Here is a 20723-nt window from a genome sequence, read left to right as displayed (position 1 = left end):
AGACACAAGTTCCATGCAGAATTACTCCCCCCCAAGACAAACTTCTAAATAAAGAACAGACTAGGGATGCCTGGGTGGCTCAGTCAGTTAAGCCAGGTCATGATCTCACGGCTCCGGAGTTCAAGCCCAGCCACAGACTCCTCACTGACTGCAGAGCCTGCTTGGGTTCTCCTTCTCCCTCTCTCTCTGCCCCTCCCCTGTTCATACGTTCACATGCTTTCTCTCTCTCAAGAATAAATAAAATTTTTAGAAAACTTAAAAAAGACTAAAGATATTACAAAGGAACCTAGACATTTTCAAAAACTGAGTAATAAAAACACGTGTCAAAATTTATGGAATCAAACTAAAGCAGTGTACAGGGCAAAATTCTTAGCTTTTTTTTTTTTTTTAACGTTTTTATTTATTTTTGAGACAGAGAGAGACAGAGCATGAATGGGGGAGGGGCAGAGAGAGAAGGAGATACAGAATCAGAAGCAGGATCCAGGCTCTGAGCCATCAGCCCAGAGCCCGACACGGGGCTCGAACTCACGGACCGCGAGATCGTGACCTGGCTGAAGTCGGACGCTTAACCGACTGCGCCACCCAGGCGCCCCTAAAATTCTTAGCTTTAAACACCTGTATTAGAAAAGGCAAAAAGGTCACAATAAAAAACTCTCAACCAACTACGAATATAATGGAACTTCCTCACCCTGAGAAGGACATCTATGAAGAAACCTACAGCTAACATACTTAATGATGAAAAACTGAATGATTTCCCCCTATAATCAGAAACAAGGCAGAAGTATCTGTTCTAAACACTTTTATTCAACAATATACTGGTTCTAACCAGTCAGTGCAAAAAGCCAGGTTGGGGGGATGGGAATCCATATTGAAAAGGAAAAGTAAAACTGTCTTTACTCTCAGATGACATGATCCGATATGTAAAATATCTTAAAGAATCTACAAAAAAAAACTACTAGAAATAACACATGACTTTAAACCACAAGATACAAAAATATACATAGAGCAAAACTAAATAACAGTTAAACGTTTATGTGGCAGCAACGAACAATCCAAAAATGAAATTAAGACAATTCCAATCACAACAGCATCAAAAAGAGTAAAATACTTGGGAATAAACTTAACAAAGTAAGTATAAGACCTGAATACTGATTTCTCAAATATAACAAAAACATGTTCATATGGACAAAATTTAATAAGTTGGACTTCAAAAAAATGTCAGACTTTTGGTTTTCAAAAGATAATATTTTTTAAATGAACAAACCACACTGGTAAGAAACATTTACAAATTACATATCAGATATAGGAGCTGTATCCAAAATAAAAAAACAATTATAGCTCAATATAAGGTAAACATCTCAACTTAAAAATGAACATAAGATTTGAATAAGCATTTCACCAAACAGGATATGTGAATTGCTAACAAGAACATGAAAGCATGCTTGATATCATTGGTCATGAGAGAAATGCAAATAAAAATCACCTTCAGATAAACTACACATCCACTAACACAGCTATAATTGGAACTGGTAATACCGTGTATTAGCAAAGACAGAAACCGCAGTTCTCATACATTGCTGGTGGATATGGCACAGCCACTTTGGCAGCTTCTTAAAGTTAAATATAAACTTACTATGACCTAGCAATTCCACTCTTAGCATCTACCCAACAGAATGAAAATATCCAGATGAAGACTTGTACATGTATGTTCATAACAGCATTGTTTACAATAGCCCAAACTGAATTTCCTGTAAGTTTCCTCTTAGTATTTTCTATACTAACAAATATCTCTCTCTGAAATGATGTCTCACGTGTAGTATCTTCAAGGTCCATCATTAATCACAGTCATCTGTTCACCCAGTGGTCACATACTGGCAAGTGGGTAAACAAAATATGGTATATCCATACAACAGAACACTATTCAGTAATAAAAATGAATGGAATATGTATATATGCTTCAACAAGGATGAATCTCAAAAGCATTTTACTCAGTAAAAGAAGCCAGGTATAAAAAACATTACATTGTAGGATTCCATTGATATGCAATATCTAGAAAAGGGAAATTATGGAGACGGAAATTAAACGAATAACTGCCTGGAGCTAATGGTGGTTGCGGAGATGGGCTGTAAACAGGCATGAGGGACTTTCCGGGGTGCTGGGAATCTCTAAAAGTGGGTAATGGGACAGATGCCCCACTCTACAATTTGCTGAATATTACTGAATTGAACACTTACAGTGTCTTCCTCCCCGGCAATTAAGTTGCCCAAATTATTGCCAAAATATGCATTTATTTGTGCTATTGTAAAGAAATTAAATAAAGTGAATAAGGAATGCACATAGGAGAAAAGTCAACCTTTAAATGTTTTTTTTACCGTACCCATGATGTGTTTCCTTCCTGTGACTGCCCTACTTATAGCTCCCTTAGCAGAAATAAATGAAACCCTACAGAGTTGAGGGATATAAAAGCAATGATGAACTCTAGCATAAATGTCTTCCTCGCTAGGAACCTGTGGTTCTCACAAACAATTCACAGTCAACCAGGAGAAGGTATTATCAACGTTTTCCCATCCATACGCTACTGCCAAGTCTCACTTCTTAGGTTTATCAAAGGACTCTAGCCTCCTAGCCTGGATGTGTTTAAAGCATTGCCCCACAAGTCGTTTTTATACTACACTTGTGCTAGCCCTTGGCTCTTAGTGAGCCTATCAACAAATCACAGCATGTGGTAACACTTAAATATATACTTACCAAAAGAAATGTGCGGATTGTTCTTATTTTGTTAAGTTCAAGAAGCAATTTTTGGGCCTTCTCATGGTTACTACAGTATTCATCATAGATACGAAACTTGTCTTTCTGTGAATTCGAGTAAGGATAAGTTAGAGTCATTTTATTAGCCATTTTAAGATACTAACTCTGGGTGATGTTTATGAACAAACTTATAGTGTTTACTATATTCTGGGAGCCCTACTGTGTGTATATATATAAATACATTCTATTCATTGATTTTCTCTGACCCATAAAGAATAGCCTAAGGAAAAGGATAGGTTATATTAACCAGAGTCCAATATGATGTATGCAATAAGAAGTAAATGAACTAAGTGGTAGCAATTACAGAGAAGAGAGTACTTAGCTTTACTGAGAGGACTCAGGTATAGCTTTAAAAAAGAAAAAAAAAATAGTATCTGTGCAAGGTCCAGAGAGATGAATCCATCATTCCCAGGCAGGGAGAGAGAAGGAAGCTTTTGGGATAGAGGGAAAAGCATGTGCCAGATTATATAGGAATAAAGAAACGTAGTACCCTGCGGTTCATATGCACCAATCTGGACAGTCGTGTTTAAGAGGGACACAGACAAACAGGAAAATACTCAGCAACAGGTGACTTAGATAACAAGTGATGATGGACTGTGAAGACACTACATATGAGAGGTCAGTTCAAAAAGAGGTATTTGTTAGTATAGTAAGGAAATGGTAGCTACTTTCAGATAGCTGTTTTATTGTAAAGGATTTACAACCCTAAACATAAAACTGGGACCACTGGGTAGAAACTGCAAGGGCACTGATGGGCAGTGGGTAGGCAGATTCAAGATTAACATAAAGATTTTTTCTTTTTTTTGGGGTCTGTTTAAAAAAATTTTTTTTTAATTTACATCCAAATTAGTTACCATATAGTGTGCAACAATGATTTCAGGAGTAGATTCCTTAGTTCCGCTTACCCATTTATCCCATCCCTCCTCCCACAACCCCTCCCATAACCCTCAGTTTGTTCTCCATATTTATGAGTCTCTTCTGTTTTGTCCCCCTCCCTGTTTTTATATTATTTTTGTTTCCCTTCCCTTATGTTCATCTGTTTTATCTCTTAAAGTCCTCATATGAGTGAAGTTATATGATTTTTTTCTCTAATTTCACTTAGCATAATACCCTCCAGTTCCATCCACATAGTTGCAAAACATAAAGATTTTCTAATGGTTAGAGCTGTCATTGAAAGTGGTCAAGCAGAAAAAAATGTAAACAACCTTCATATTTGCTACAAAGGGATACTTTCAAAAAGGGAGTCTTTTCACCATCATGATCTCTAAGTATCCTTCCACCACTAGATTTTTCTCCAAGTGGCCATGATTCGTATCTATCAAAGCAGTACCAATAAGAGGAAGACACAGAAAATGTGTTGATCTATATAAGAATAGGAGTATATCCTCTAAAATTTCAAAGACAGGCATCTGGAAAGCAACACTGAGTGTTATTTTATACAGCCAGTAGAAAATGTATTGAATTACTTATTTCAAGAGATGATATGACCCAGAATGAAACAAGCTTCAGAAATAGTTGAGTAAATTCACAGATGACAGATTCATAGTGTGTTACTGAGGAAATGGATGTCAGAGTGCAAGATTCCCATGTGCAGGACTGAACTGAAAGAGCAAATACTCCAGCTGGCAGAAGATTTGAATTCTTTCATGAAAAGGAACAGTCTGGATTAAGTGGACACAAACATGCGTGGTTTCCAGTCATGCCCAAGGAAAGCACAGCTTGATCTTGCTATGTCCAAGGAGCGTCTCCTTTTAATATAATTATCTTTATGAAATATATCCTGATTATTAAAAAAACATATGCAGAGTCTGCTCACTACATACAGAAATATAGATCTAGAAACTACATATGGTTACCTTTATAAAAGTTAAATAGGAATAAAAACGTTTTTTCAATGTTTATGTATTTTTGACAAAGAGAGAGACAGAGCACAAGTGGGGGAAGGGCAGAGAGAGAAGCAGACACAGAATCCGAAGCAGGCTCCAGGCTCCGAGCTGTCAGCACAGAGACTGACACAGGGCTCAAACTGACGAGCTGTGAATCATGACCTGAGTTGAAGTCTGATGGTTAACTGACTAAGCCACCCAGGCGCCCCAAAGGTTAAATAGAAATAAAAATAAACAAAAACTGGGGCATCTGGGTGGCTCAGTTGGTTAAGCATCTGACTCTTGGTTTTGGTTCAGGTCATGATCTCATGGTCTGTGGGCTCGACTCCCACGTTGGGCTCTGCACTGACAGTGCAGAACCTGCTTGGGATTCTCTCTCTCTCCCTCTCTCTGCTTGTGCTCTCCCTCCCTCTCAAAAATAAATAAACTTTAAAAAAAGAAATCAAAATAAACAAAAATTGATTTCTTTGACAAAACACTTCGATATTTTTAAATAAAACATTAATTATATAGCATTTTGATACATAAATGGATTCAGATTGGTATTCTGAAAATAAGCATCAGTGGAATATATATACAGCAGTACTATTTTTTATTTTTAGTATGAATGCCCTCAGTTCTAAAAACAATTTTCATTTTCAGGTGACTTTTTACTTTGCAAATTGACTGCACAAATAATTTCAACTGCCGTGTCCAGAGGGATGGAACTGATCACACAATCACGACGTATGATCTGAAACACCAGAATACTGACTGGCTATTCTGTACGGCTCAGTACGACCTTCTGAGGAACCATCCTTGAGAAAAACTCAGATTCAGGCATATGTGTACCTAGAGTGAATAGGTTTGTCCACCCGCAGGTTTGTCACCAGTCGATTAAAAAAGGAACATTCTGACTAACAAAAGGCTCATCACGCCATTATAAGAGTAAGGATTTTCTGCCTCAAAAGGGAAATGCTCTATGTTTGAGAGAAACATAAAAATCCATTCATTATGAACAGCCTGAATATTCATTAGAATTCAAAGCTACAGAGCATGCGAAGAACTAACTTGTTGGGGAAAAGAAAAGGCTGTTTATTCTTCACTGAATAAAATGGATGATGTGAGGCCCTCACCCCTTTCTGGCTCTAAGTGGAAGATTTCATTGGCCTTAAAAGACCCCAAACTTTTGGTGTCACATTTTGCTTCTAATGCTGAATTCCCACATTCCCTTGTGCCAAACGCTAGACCTTAAAATCTAGGGGGAAAGAGCTTTTAAAATAAACAGAAATTTATCCTACAAAGTGAAGAAAGCAGGTTCCCACTTCTTGCTGAGCATTAGGTTCTGGATGTAGGCATTCTTCCACGACTTTTAAAAATTCCTTATGTACTGCAAGGATATCTTCAATGTTTGAGAACAGCATCTGCAAATACATGTAAGTGCAATAGTGAAGCAGGTTAAAAACAAAAACAACTAAAAAAAACCCAAACAAACAAAACAAAAAAAAAACAAAAAAACACACAAGTCCATAAGAGTACAGTATTCTATCTCCAAGCTGAAAACTTTAGGGCATAGCAAGCCAGTCAGCAGAGTGCCAATTTTGTCTGGACATCCTCTCCACCCCCACACAACTCTGGGAATCAGGAACCTATTCCTGGCTCTCAGGAAAAGCCTAAGTGACTAAATCCAAGCAGGACAGTCCCCACCCTATTAGCGAAAATGGGCGGCAGGTAAAATTGTGCAGGCGGATTTGCTGGCAGGCTGTGTGGGACAAGGGTTTCTTTGCTCTCTAGAAAGGCATCCTGGAATGGACCGCCCTTTTCCCCCCTCTGGCAAGGTGCTGTGTCTGGAAGTGACAGCTGGGACAGCTACAGGGTCATTTTGCAGCTGCGGGAGGAGCCAGTCCACGGCCAAGGTGATAACCTGGATGTCAAAGTGAAGAGCTACAGAGAACCTGGCAACCTTATTGACCTCCCTGAACCACAGGTCCTAAACCTTTTCTTCTGTCTGGAGTTTCCCAATACGAGAGACAAAACATCCTCAAGCCATCTGAATAATACAGACACTTGTCTTTTGCTTTCCACCAAAAGCACACAAACTAAAATACTCCCACGGTGAGGAGAATTGGAAAGTTAGTATTTAATTTATGAAAAAAAATACTGGGAAGGGCCTAAAAAATCCTTGGATTTTTTTTCTATTTTTAGTAAAGTAAAACAGCAAATCAGCACCAAAAATAAATATCAATGATGACTTATAGAACTTAAATGAGTAATAACAATAGTGCAATTAATTTTCATTTATCTCCTCCCCCTTTACAAACCTCCTCATAATTTTCCTTCCCTGCAGCTTAACAGGAAATTCTTATTCCATTTGTTTCTGAGTCAAAGATATTATGCGAACTTTTTCTGCACCAATGAACCACCCAAATCATTTGTTCTTTAGAGATCAGAGACTGGAAGTTGCATCTGTCCACCTCTTGCCTTCCTCTTACACACAAAACTCTGCTCCCTCCCTCTCACGGACTCTGAGGTTCTCAGTCTGGGTTTGTTTTCCTTCCTTTTTTCAAACTGCCCTAAGGCCTTGGCAAAAAAAAAAAAAAAAAGTCTCCATGTCTTCTATGTCATCATCATAACCCTCGGTTTCTTTTCCCGACATCGTTTCCCTTTTTCTCAGCGTCACCCACACAAGTGCCTGGCACAGAGCTTCTACTGGTACCGGTAAGCTGAAGAACACTCAAGTAACATCCCACAGATAAAATCTTATCTGAGGAGAATGTGTGCTTGTGTTGAGGGCAAACTGCAACTCCTCACCTTCACTGTTTCTTCTGTTACATTTTTGTCAATTTTTGATGCGGCACACTGGTTCATTCGGTGTAAGAACGCCTGCATGAAACAAAAAAAAGATATTTTGAGGGTGACATTAGGTTAATAAAACAACAGGGTGTTGAAGAGAACTAATTCTGTTTTACAGGAAACCAAAGTTTAAAACTCTAATAACTATTGAATATAATAGTTTTGTTGTAAAACGTTAAACTCTTGTTCACTATGGTTCCTACCTGGGGATTTTATCCTTCATCGTTTGGGGGCAAGACCAAAAGTGACCATGTATATATGAATTTAAATTTATCCACCAGGATCTCAATGTTCTGTGGTAAACACTTAAGAGTCCAATGTTTTGGGGGAGCCTGGGTGGCTCAATCAGTGAAATGTCCGATTCTTAATTTTGGCTCAGGTCACGATCTCACGATTTGTGAGATCAAACACCACAATGAACTCTCAGCTGACAACGGGGAGCCTGCTTGGGATTCTCTCTCTCTCCCTTTCTCTCTGTTCCTCTGCCACTTACACATGAGCACGTTTGTGTGCTCTAAGTAAATAAATACACTTAAGGGAAAAAAAGAGTCAAATGTTTCCTAAACTTCTAAGTCTTATGGAGCACAAGACCAAACTAATGAAAAATGAGATTTCTGATAAAAAAAGGGTCAGAAATTCCAGTGACCTTTTTGGAACTGAGAGAGATTGAAAGAAGGAGGTAGGGAGGAAAAGATAGAGATAGTCAGTGAAAGAGGAAGAGAGAAAGTGACTCTTCAAGAAGGAATGGAGGGATTTCTCTTCCTCTCTTACTCCCTCCCCCAAGTTTTAGAAAGACGGATTTGGTATTCCTGGGATCAGGTCAGGGCTCTCCATAGCCCTATGGTAGGCAAATAAGTTCATTAGTATTTCAAAGATCTGGACTCTTCTTGACAAGTCATTAAGCTTGGACTCATGACTAAATACACTATTATTTTTGCAAAGGAAAAAAGCAGAAAGAGTTGTTTACACTGGGTCTTAAAAGAGAAGGTTTGGAAGGAAAAAGAGAAGTGACTTTCCATCCAGCAAATCTGGTTTGTGTCTTTAAGACATCGTTCATTAACTATCTAGTGATCAGGTGAGATCATTGCCTTCCCTGTTTGTCTTAAGAACTTCAGCCACTACCTGCCAAGTCAGGGTCTGACTGCATAGCCCACCAATCCTCAGAATACACAGAGGCTCCAAGGAGTCTCTGGAAACTACATCAAAAAAATGAAGATTAAGGTAAGAATCCCATTTTAATGTTTATTTATTTATTTTGAGAGAGAGAGACAGAGACAGACACAGAGGCAGAGAAAAAAGGGAGAGAGAGAATCCCAAGCAGGCTCCCACTGCCAGTGCAAAGCCCAACATGGGGCTTGATCCCACAAACTGTGAGATCATAACCTGATCTGAAACCATGAGTTGGATGCTTAACTGAATAAGCCACCCGGGCACCCCAAGAATCCCAGGTTTGACCTGGTATACTTACAAAGATTTAAGAGACTAAGACAACCCAGTATTGTTCAACTGTTCCAAAGTTACCATCCTCAAGACATTGCTAGTAAGAGTATAAAATGGCACATTTGGGAGGAAGAAGATGGCGGCGTAGGAGGACTCTGGGCTCACCGCGCGTCCTGCTGATCACTTAAGATTCCACCTACACCTGCCTAAATAACCCAGAAAACCGCCAGAGGATTAGCAGAACGGAGTCGCCTGAGCCAAACACAGACGAGAGGCCCACGGAAGAGGGTAGGAAGGGCGGCGAGGCGGTGCGCACTCCACGGACTGGCGGGAGGGAGCCGGGACGGAGGGGCGGCTCGCCGGCCAAGCAGAGCCTCCGAGTCTGGCTGGCAAAAGCGGAGGGGCCTGACGGACGGAGTGTGTTCCAACAGCAAGCGCGACTTAGCGTCTGGGAGGTCATAAGTTAACAGCTCTGCTCAGAAAGCGGGAAGGCTGGAGGACAAAGGGAGGGAGAGCTGCTGAGCCCCCGGACGACAGAGCTCAGTTTGGTGGGGAACAAAGGCGCTCGGCAGCGCCATCTCCCCCGCCCATCCCCCAGCCAAAATCCCAAAGAGAACCAGTTCCTGCCAGGGAACTTGCTCGCTCTGCGCAAACACCCAACTCTGTGCTTCTGCGGAGCCAAACCTCCGGCAGCGGATCTGACTCCCGCCCGCTGCCACAGGGCCCCTCCTGAAGTGGATCACCTAAGGAGAAGCGAGCTAAGCCTGCCCTCCTGCCCCTCCTGCCCCCGTGCACCTTGCCTGCCCACCCCAGCTAATACGCCAGATCCCCAGCATCACAAGCCTGGCAGTGTGCAAGTAGCCCAGACGGGCCACACCACCCCACAGTGAATCCCGCCCCTAGGAGAGGGGAAGAGAAGGCACACACCAGTCTGACTGTGGCCCCAGCGGTAGGCTGGGGGCAGACATCAGGACTGACTGCAGCCCCGCCCACCAACTCCAGTTATACGCCACACCACAGAGGAAGTGCCCTGCAGGTCCTCACCACTCCAGGGACTATCCAAAATGACCAAACGGAAGAATTGCCCTCAGAAGAATCTCCAGGAAATAACAACAGCTAATGAACTGATCAAAAAGGATTTAAATAATATAACAGAAAATGAATTTAGAATAATAGTCATAAAATTAATCGCTGGGCTTGAAAACAGTATAGAGGACAGCAGAGAATCTCTTGCTACAGAGATCAAGGGACTAAGGAACAGTCACGAGGAGCTGAAAAGCGCTTTAAACGAAATGCAAAACAAAATGGAAACGACGACAGCTCACATTGAAGAGGCAGAGGAGAGAAAAGGTGAACTAGAAGATAAAGTTATGGAAAAAGAGGAAGCTGAGAGAAAGAGAGATAAAAAAAATCCAGGAGTATGAGGGGAAAATTAGAGAACTAAGTGATACACTAAAAAGAAATAATATACGCGTAATATGGTATCCCAGAGGAGGAAGAGAGAGGGAAAGGTGCTGAAGGGGTACTTGAAGAAATCATAGCTGAGAACTTCCCTGAACTGGGGAAGGAAAAAGGCATTGAAATCCAAGAGGCACAGAGAACTCCCTTCAGACGTAACTTGAATCGATCTTCTGCACGACATATCATAGTGAAACTGGCAAAATACAAGGATAAAGAGAAAATTCTGAAAGCAGCAAGGGATAAACGTGCCCTCACATATAAAGGGAGACCTATAAGACTCGTGACTTCTCTCTTTTGAAACTTGGCAGGCCAGAAAGAATTGGCACGATATCTTCAGTGTGCTAAACAGGAAAAATATGCAGCCGAGAATCCTTTATCCAGCAAGTCTGTCATTTAGAATAGAAGGAGAGATAAAGGTCTTCCCAAACAAACAAAAACTGAAGGAATTTGTCACCACTAAACCAGCCCTACAAGAGATCCTAAGGGGGACCCTGTGAGACAAAGTACCAGAGGCATCACTACAAGCATAAAACATACAGACATCACAATGACTCTAAACCCGTATCTTTCTATAATAACACTGAATGTAAATGGATTAAATGCGCCAACCAAAAGACATAGGGTACCAGAATGGATAAAAAAACAAGTACCATCTATTTGCTGTCTACAAGAGACTCATTTTAGACCTGAGGACACCTTTAGATTGAGAGTGAGGGGATGGAGAACTATTTATCATGCGACTGGAAGCCAAAAGAAAGCTGGAGTAGCCATACTTATATCAGACAAACTAGACTTTAAATTAAAGGCGGTAACAAGAGATGAAGAAGGGCATTATATAATAGTTACAGGGTCTATCCACCAGGAAGAGCTAACAATTATAAATGTCTATGCGCCGAATACCGGGGCCCCCAAATATATAAAACAATTACTCATAAGCAACCTTATTGATAAGAATGTGGTAATTGCAGGGGACTTTAACACCCCACTTACAGAAATGGATAGATCATCTAGACACACGGTCAATAAAGAAACAAGGGCCCTGAATGAGACATTGGATCAGATGGACTTGACAGATATATTTAGAACTCTGCATCCCAAAGCAACAGAATATACTTTCTTCTCGAGTGCACATGGAACATTCTCCAAGATAGATCACATACTGGGTCACAAAACAGCCCTTCATAAGTTTACAAGAATTGAAATTATACCATGCATACTTTCAGACCACAATGCTATGAAGCTTGAAATCAACCACAGGAAAAAGTCTGGAAAACCTCCAAAAGCATGGAGGTTAAAGAACACCCTACTAACCAATGAGTGGGTCAACCAGGCAATTAGAGAAGAAATTAAAAAATAGATGGAAACAAACGAAAATGAAAATACAACAATCCAAACGCTTTGGGATGCAGCGAAGGCAGTCCTGAGAGGAAAATACATTGCAATCCAGGCCTATCTCAACAAACAAGAAAAATCCCAAATACAAAATCTAACAGCACACCTAAAGGAACTAGAAGCAGAACAGCAAAGGCAACCTAAACCCAGCAGAAGAAGAGAAATAATAAAGATCAGAGCAGAAATAAACAATATAGAATCTAAAAAAACTGTAGAGCAGACCAACGAAACCAAGAGTTGGTTTTTTGAAAAAATAAACAAAATTGACAAACCTCTAGCCAGGCTTCTCAAAAAGAAAAGGGAGATGACCCTAATAGATAAAATCATGAATGAAAATGGAATTATTACAACCAATCCCTCAGAGATACAAACAATTATCAGGGAATACTATGAAAAATTATATGCCAACAAATTGGACAACCTGGAAGAAATGGACAAATTCCTGAACACCCACACTCTTCCAAAACTCAATGAGGAGGAAATAGAAAGCTTGAACAGACCCATAACCAGGGAAGAAATTGAATCGGTTATCAAAAATCTCCCAACCAATAAGAGTCCAGGACCAGATGGCTTCCCAGGGGAGTTCTACCAGACGTTTAAAGCAGAGATAATACCTATCCTTCTCAAGCTATTCCAAGAAATAGAAAGGGAAGGAAAACTTCCAGACTCATTCTATGAAGCCAGTATTACTTTGATTCCTAAACCAGACAGAGACCCAGTCAAAAAAGAGAACTACAGGCCAATATCCCTGATGAATATGGATGCAAAAATTCTCAATAAGATACTAGCAAATCGAATTCAACGGCATATAAAAGGAATTATCCACCATGATCAAGTGGGATTCATTCCTGGGATGCAGGGCTGGTTCAACATTCACAAATCAATCAACGTGATACATCACATTAACAAAAAAAAAGAGAAGAACCATATGATCCTGTCAATCGATGCAGAAAAGGCCTTTGACAAAATCCAGCACCCTTTCTTAATAAAAACCCTTGAGAAAGTCGGGATAGAAGGAACATACTTACACATCATAAAAGCCATTTATGAAAAGCCCACAGCTAACATCATCCTCAATGGGGAAAAACTGAGAGCTTTTTCCCTGAGATCAGGAACACGACAGGGATGCCCACTCTCACCGCTGTTGTTTAACATAGTGCTGGAAGTTCTAGCATCAGCAATCCGACAACAAAGGAAATCAAAGGCATCAAAATTGGCAAAGATGAAGTCAAGCTTTCGCTTTTTGCAGATGACATGATATTATACATGGAAAATCCGATAGACTCCACCAAAAGTCTGCTAGAACTGATACAGGAATTCAGCAAAGTTGCAGGATACAAAATCAATGTACAGAAATCAGTTGCATTCTTATACACTAACAATGAAGCAACAGAAAGACAAATAAAGAAACTGATCCCATTCACAATTGCACCAAGAAGCATAAAATACCTACGACTAAATCTAACCAAAGATGTAAAAGATCTGTATGCTGAAAACTATAGAAAGCTTATGAAGGTAATTGAAGAAGATATAAAGAAATGGAAAGACATTCCCTGCTCATGGATTGGAAGAATAAATATTGTCAAAATGTCAATACTACCCAAAGCTATCTACACATTCAATGCAATCCCAATCAAAATTGCACCAGCATTCTTCTCGAAACTACAACAAGCAATCCTAAAATTCATATGGAATCACAAAAGGCCCCGAATAGCCTAAGTAATTTTGAAGAAGAAGACCAAAGCAGGAGGCATCACAATCCCAGACTTTAGCCTCTACTACAAAGCTGTCATCATCAAGACAGCATGGTATTGGCACAAAAACAGACACACAGACCAATGGAATAGAATAGAAACCCCAGAACTAGACCCACAAACGTATGGCCAACTCATCTTTGACAAAGCAGGAAAGAACATCCAATGGAAAAAAGACAGCCTCTTTAACAAATGGTGCTGGGAGAACTGGACAGCAACACGCAGAAGGTTGAAACTAGACCACTTTCTCACACCATTCACAAAAATGAACTCAAAATGGATAAAGGACCTGAATGTGAGACAGGAAACCATCAAAACCTTAGAGGAGAAAGCAGGAAAAGACCTCTCTGACCTCAGCCATAGCAATCTCTTACTCGACACATCCCCAAAGGCAAGGGAATTAAAAGCAAAAGTGAATTACTGGGACCTCATGAAGATCAAAAGCTTCTGCACAGCAAAGGAAACAACCAACAAAACTAAAAGGCAACCAACGGAATGGCAAAAGATATTTGCAAATGACATATCGGACAAAGGGCTAGTATCCAAAATCTATAAAGAGCTCACCAAACTCCACACCCGAAAAACAAATAACCCAGTGAAGAAATGGGCAGAAAACACGAAAAGACACTTCTCTAAAGAAGACATCCGGATGGCCAATAGGCACATGAAAAGATGTTCAGCGTCGTTCCTTATCAGGGAAATACAAATCAAAACCACACTCAGATATCACCTCACGCCAGTCAGAGTGGCCAAAATGAACAAATCAGGAGACTATAGATGCTGGAGAGGATGTGGAGAAACGGGAACCCTCTTGCACTGTTGGTGGGAATGCAAATTGGTGCAGCCGCTCTGGAAAGCAGTGTGGAGGTTCCTCAAAAAATTAAAAATAGACCTACCCTATGACCCAGCAATAGCACTGCTAGGAATTTATCCAAGGGATACAGGAGTGCTGATGCATAGGGGCACTTGTACCCCAATGTTTATAGCAGCACTCTCAACAATAGCCAAATTATGGAAAGAGCCTAAATGTCCATCAACTGATGAATGGATAAAGAAATTGTGGTTTATATACACAATGGAATACTACGTGGCAATGAGAAAAAATGAAATATGGCCTTTTGTAGCAACGTGGATGGAACTGGAGAGTGTGATGCTAAGTGAAATAAGCCATACAGAGAAAGACAGATACCATATGGTTTCACTCTTATGTGGATCCTAAGAAACTTAACAGAAACCCGTGGGGGAAGGGAAGGAAAAAAAAAAAAAAGAGGTTAGAGTGGGAGAGAGCCAAAACATAAGAGACTGTTAAAAACTGAGAACAAACTGAGGGTTGATGGGGGGTGGGAGGGAGGGGAGGGTGGGTGATGGGTATTGAGGAGGGCACCTTTTGGGATGAGCACTGGGTGTTGTATGGAAACCAATTTGACAATAAATTTCATATATTAAAAAAAAAAAGATTACAGATTAAGGATTGACAATGACAATGACAATAAAGATTAAAGATTAAGGATTCAATAAGAATCATTATATGTTGAGTTTTAATCATTAAAATAGAACATTAACAAAAAAATTAAAAAAAATAAAATGGCACATTTCTGTGGACAATACAACTTAACAATATATCTCAAATTTTTAAATGGGCATTTCCTTTAACCCAGCAATTCTACTTCTAGGAATTTATCCTAAGAAAACATTCAGACAAGGGGTTACAGTATATTGATTACAAAAGTGGAAACACTGAAAACAACCTAATGCCCATCAATAAGGGAATCATTTAATATATTATGGTACATGCAAATTATAAAATACCATGCAGAAGTGTAATAACAAATAGAATGTGATATAAATTACATATAATTATGTGCATATAAAACAGATGTCTATAAAATACTGTTTGGTGAAAAATTTACTAATCAGCACACTTGAAATGTACTTACATATATGTACACACATATACATATTACATGCCATTATATACACATAAATATACATGTGTAATGGTAGTGTGCATTCATACTGAGAAAATATGTAGCATATACCAAATGCAAACAGTGGTTAAAGATGACCTTTATACACTTTCTTATGCTCAGAATATTTGGCTGCGAGCATATTATAACTTTTGTGAAAAGAAAAACAAAAGTATTTAACAGAAACAAAACAAATGAGCCACAGGATGTCATTGCTAGCATTAGCTTCAGACCCATCTCTATTCCCGATTCCACCAGTTCATGTTTCAGAGTCTATAACAACAAAGCCACATCAGTACTAGTAGATCCAACTGAATGAAATAAGTCAGCTGAATTAAATAAACTGAATAGAAAAGTACTGAATGTCACCTTAATTCTTTCATTGGAAAGTGTATATGATATGCGATGTGAGTTTTGAACTATTATCTATAGTTAGGTGTAACTGGCAACCTAAAGAGATTCTGAATTTCCTGACTTTGCCCATCTTAGTTAGTATGAGTCTTATTTTTAATTTTAGTTTTGGTTTTGTTGAATATTTTCCATGTATTCATACCAAAAATCGTCTGTTAGCTCTTTCTACTTAGTCTTAAAGTAACATGGTAGTTTAGTTGCCTAGTTTACATTTCACGTTGACCACATAGTAAACAGGTAACCTCTCACACAAGCAAAACTAAACGTTCACCTCTAAATTTATAAACATTTTTCTTCATGAATTGAACTCAGTAACATTCTGAAGCTGATAAATGAAAGTTTGGAGGTAATACAAATGAATCAAAATATATGAGTTAGAAGGAAACATACAAACTGAGACAGTAAACTATATCTTCATCTGACTTTTTATCTTCTTACCCTCTGTGACAATATGGAACTTTTTGTTTAACTGTGAATGAAATAGAACCTGGAACTTGTTAGCATTTCTGATCAAGCATTTATTTTCCTGAGAACTTCATTTTATGCACAGAGAAGGCAGATATCAGATACTTTGCCCAGAATGCAAAATCATGAAAACAGACATTTTTGACAAAACCTAGAAGTCTTCCTTCCTCAATATAAAGAAAAATAACCTGTTTTCATAACTGTCTTTTAACAACCTTTCAGACTTTAGTAATTAGTGCATTTAATTTTTCTCCTATCAGTCAAAGAAGCATTAATACCCTAAATACAAAAATACATGAAGGATTTAATATGCTGTTTTACCTCTGCATTCATTTATTCCCATTTGTCCAGAATTTCATCAGAATTAGATCATCCTCATTTTGATACAAATATACTGGAAAAAGGCTTATAAATGCCAGTGGTTCTCAAACTTTTTATTGTGTATAATACTTGGAGAGTATTTCTAAATGCAGATTCCCTGGCCCTATCCCCAGAAGGTCTGATTCGCAGATTGGTTGAGGACCCAGAAATCTGTATTTTGAGTAAGTTCCCTAGATGATTCTGATGCAATTGGTCCTGAGACTACATCTGATGAAAATTTCTTTATGTTTTTTCTTCCAAAGACTGAAGACTTTGAGGAAACAAGTCAGTGGGTCTCAATGGAGAAAACTTCTTGGCTTTCCAACCCTATGCACAATACCCTCTCACTCAACCAGTTGGAGTTTCTGCTATCCCACAAGAAAACCCTCCCTCCAACCATGAAAATCACAATCTGCATAAATGGGTCATAATAATCTCTGAAGGCTAGGGAGATGCAAAGACCAGCGAGATAAGACAGACTAAGTGAGGTTTGCAGGTGCCCCTCCTTGTACCTTCCAGCTTGCAGGTGTGTTGGCAGTTCAGCTGCCAGGATTCCCCTAACAATGATTACACAACACATTCCGAGATATCACTACAGTCAGGGACGACTGTTTTCCTACATAGACAGCAGAACTCTTTATCTTGTCTTCAATTTGCTCCATGTTGTTTCCTTCCTATCATGTATTTGGTAAAACGGGTTAAATGCCATACATTAATTAAAGCTTAAGAGAGCTAAAAATGTCACAAATTTGCAACCAATAAATTAAAAGAGGGAAGGAGATTATATGTAAGAGGGAGATGACAGCTATTCCCTTCTTCCTTGTCTGTCTATCTGGGCCACCACTTACTTAAAAGGTAAGGCAAATCCATGATGAGATAAAATCCATGATTTTATTCTCAGAATGCACTTGTTTATGATTTCAGTGTACTAAATTATCTCCCTCAATTCATTTTTGTCCTCCCCACTCTTTACATCAGGCACACATAGTAGATAACTCTCAAAAGATGCACAGATATGTTCATTGCTATAACATTTCCAGATAGTTGTGGGTATTCTTCTTTGATACAACACCAAAACTCAGTAAGTGGTAGTTTCTTAAAGGTTAGTCATGAATGATTTTTAATCTGAAACCAACCATATCAGTGAACTTTTCATACTCTGCTACATTAAAACCAATTGAGGGCGCGTGTATGGCTCAGTGGGTTAAATAAGCAGCCCACATCAGCTCAGGTTATGGTCTCGTGGTCCATGAATTTGAGCCCCGCATCAGGCTCTGTGCTGACAGCTCAGAGCCTGGAGCCTGCTTCAGATCCTGTGTCTCCCTCTCTCTCGGCCCCTCCACTGCTCACACTCTGTCTCTCTCAGAAATCAATAAACATTTTAAAAAATTAAAAAAACAATCGATTTATCTTGCAATTTGAAGGGATCTTTTATCTATGCTTGATGCTGTAAATTTTTTTAACAATGCTTCACTAAGAGTTATATATATCTTCAAAATATTAACACGTCTTGTTATACGATATCAAAAAAACTCACATCACATTAGTTACTATCAGTATCCAACTCACTACAGAAGTCTTTAAGTATTAGGAGGCTATCCAGCTCACAGATGTAAATTTTCCAAAACTCTAAATTCACTTGCAAGCTTGAATTTATTATCATCAACAAATACTATCAGTTGTTTTCCTTGAAGTGACAGGTTCACTTCTTTGTTGAATAAACTATCTGCCAAATACTCCAGTGCCCTGAAACTAAAACCACAGTTTACCTCATAGTTGTTATTTCAAGTAAATATAATGTTCCATAGCAACTCAATCACAAATTCTGTCCATGGGGACAACCATAATATTTGAGTATGCAGAAGTACTTAGGTGTACTTCCTGTTTCAGAGTATTAAAAGGCATGTGCTCAAGAGTCACAATTTAGTACAATTAATAATTTTTACAGCTTCACAAGAACACTCTTAGGTGAAACAGGAATCCTCTACCACCCTTCCCCCATGAGTGAGTGACAGTGAAATATACAGTGAAATATACCTAGTACAATTTGGTGCCACTACTCTTTAGTGGCACTCTTTAATTCACATTAAAGCATCAGCAGTTTTACACATCATTGCTTTTGCACGATCAGTGCAAGCATCCACACAGAAAAAATAAAAGCAAATAAAGTCTTAGTATTACAATGAAAATAGTTTCACCTTACATATCCCCTGGAAGGATTTCACAAAACCCTAAAAGACTGCAAAGCACACCTTGAAAACCACTGTTCTAGGCATATAGGATATATCAATAAACAAAATAGTCAAAAATTTCTGCTTATATTCTAGTAGAGTGAGGCATAATATACAATAAATATAATAAATGTATTTGGCACATTAGAAGCCAGGTGTTAAAAGTAAGCAATGAACTTACTATGATAATAAAAACAGATCTACACATATTTGAAAAAAATATATAACACCTCGCAATGATTCCAAAGCTCTCCAGAGATTCAGAAATCCAGAGCCCAAAATTTATCACCATAAATCTGTACCACTCAATTCTATTACTTAATTATATTTGACTTTTCTCTTGTACATTCATGGCATCACTTCTCCTTTCCTTCCTTTTATGTCTCTACTTTGCCCTATTACTTTCAGTACCCACTCTATGCATAAGACTAATAATGGGATGGGACTCTTCAGCCTCCATCTACAGTTTCCAAATACCTCCAAAAACAGGGAAGTATTCTTCAATTTTATTTTTACTGCCAAGCACTCAGGACTCATTTGGGCAAGGGAATAAACAAAATTAAAAACACAAGGAAATTACCAACTACAGTTTTTTTTTTTTAATTTTTAATGTTAATTTTGAGAGAGAGAGTGCAAGCAGGGGAGGGGCAGAGAAAGAGGGAGACACAGAATTCCAAGCAAGCTCCAGGTTGTGAGCTGTAAGCACAGAGCCCAATGCAGGGCTTGAACTCACAAACTGTGAGCTCATGACCTGAGCTGAAGCTGGATGCTTAACCGACTAAGCCACCCAGGTGCCCCCAACTACAGATATTTTTGTAGTTATCTTACACTGATAATGTTATACTCACAAATGATAGTCTAAATGAAATGGATCAAATCCTTGACAAACATAATCTGCCAAAATTCACACAAAGAGTAATATAATATGAACAGGACTCTATCTATTAAAAGGACTGAATCAATATTTAATAACCTTCCAAGACAGAAAGTGCCAGGCCCAAATCAGTTCACTGGTAAATTTTACCAAACATTTAAAGAATAAATTATACCAATTCTCTACAATCTCTTTCAGAAGATAGTAGAGGAAATTTTTCCTAACTTGTTCCATGAGGCCAGCATCACCCTAATACCAAAACCAAAGAATTCACAAGAAAACTATAGACCAATATCTCTTAAAAATATAGATGCAAAAGTTCTAAGCAAAATATTAACAAACAACAGCCAAAAACCTATAAAAACAATTATACATCACAACCAAGGGGGGTTTATCCCAAGTATGAAAAGCTGGTTCGATATTCTAAAATCAATTAACGAAATCCAACACATCGCCAGTCTTAGAAGAAAAATCCATATGATCAACAGATGCAGAAAAAGCATTTGAGAAATCCAACACCCAGTCATGACAAATATTCTCAGTAAACTAATAAGAGGGAAATGTCCTCAACATTATTTTTAAAATCTTAAAAAAAAAAAAAAAGCCTACAGCTAACATCATACATAATGGTGAGAAACTAGAAGCTTTCCCACTACAATCAAGACCAAGGCAAGAACGTCTCCTCTCACCATTCCTGAATTTTAGCATTGTCCTGAATTTTCTAGCTAATACAATAAGACAAAAAAGAAAATAATAGGTATATAAATTGGAACGGAAAAATAAAATTTTCCTTGTTCATAAATGATATGATTGTCTATGTAGAAAATCTGAAAGAATTGACC

General features: G+C 38.7%; 1 protein-coding gene across 4 annotated transcripts in view; it reads right to left on the bottom strand.

Annotated features, from left to right (window-relative positions):
* Positions 1–20723, bottom strand: part of PREX2 (phosphatidylinositol-3,4,5-trisphosphate dependent Rac exchange factor 2) — a 303209-nt gene that overhangs the window by 220344 nt on the left and 62142 nt on the right. For all 4 annotated transcript variants that reach the window (XM_023248571.2, XM_023248570.2, XM_023248572.2 and 1 more), the window contains exons 2-4: positions 7485–7556; positions 5975–6097; positions 2749–2853 (exon numbers count right to left, since the gene is read on the bottom strand). In XM_023248571.2, coding sequence (XP_023104339.2) covers positions 2749–2853; positions 5975–6097; positions 7485–7556 — 300 coding nt within the window. The remainder of the gene's footprint in view (positions 1–2748; positions 2854–5974; positions 6098–7484; positions 7557–20723) is intronic.

Source organism: Felis catus, chromosome F2 (genome assembly GCF_018350175.1).
Source record: "Felis catus isolate Fca126 chromosome F2, F.catus_Fca126_mat1.0, whole genome shotgun sequence".
Lineage (NCBI taxonomy): Eukaryota > Metazoa > Chordata > Mammalia > Carnivora > Felidae > Felis > Felis catus.
Note: the sequence above shows the minus strand (reverse complement) of the source record. Positions and strands in the feature narration are given on the sequence as shown.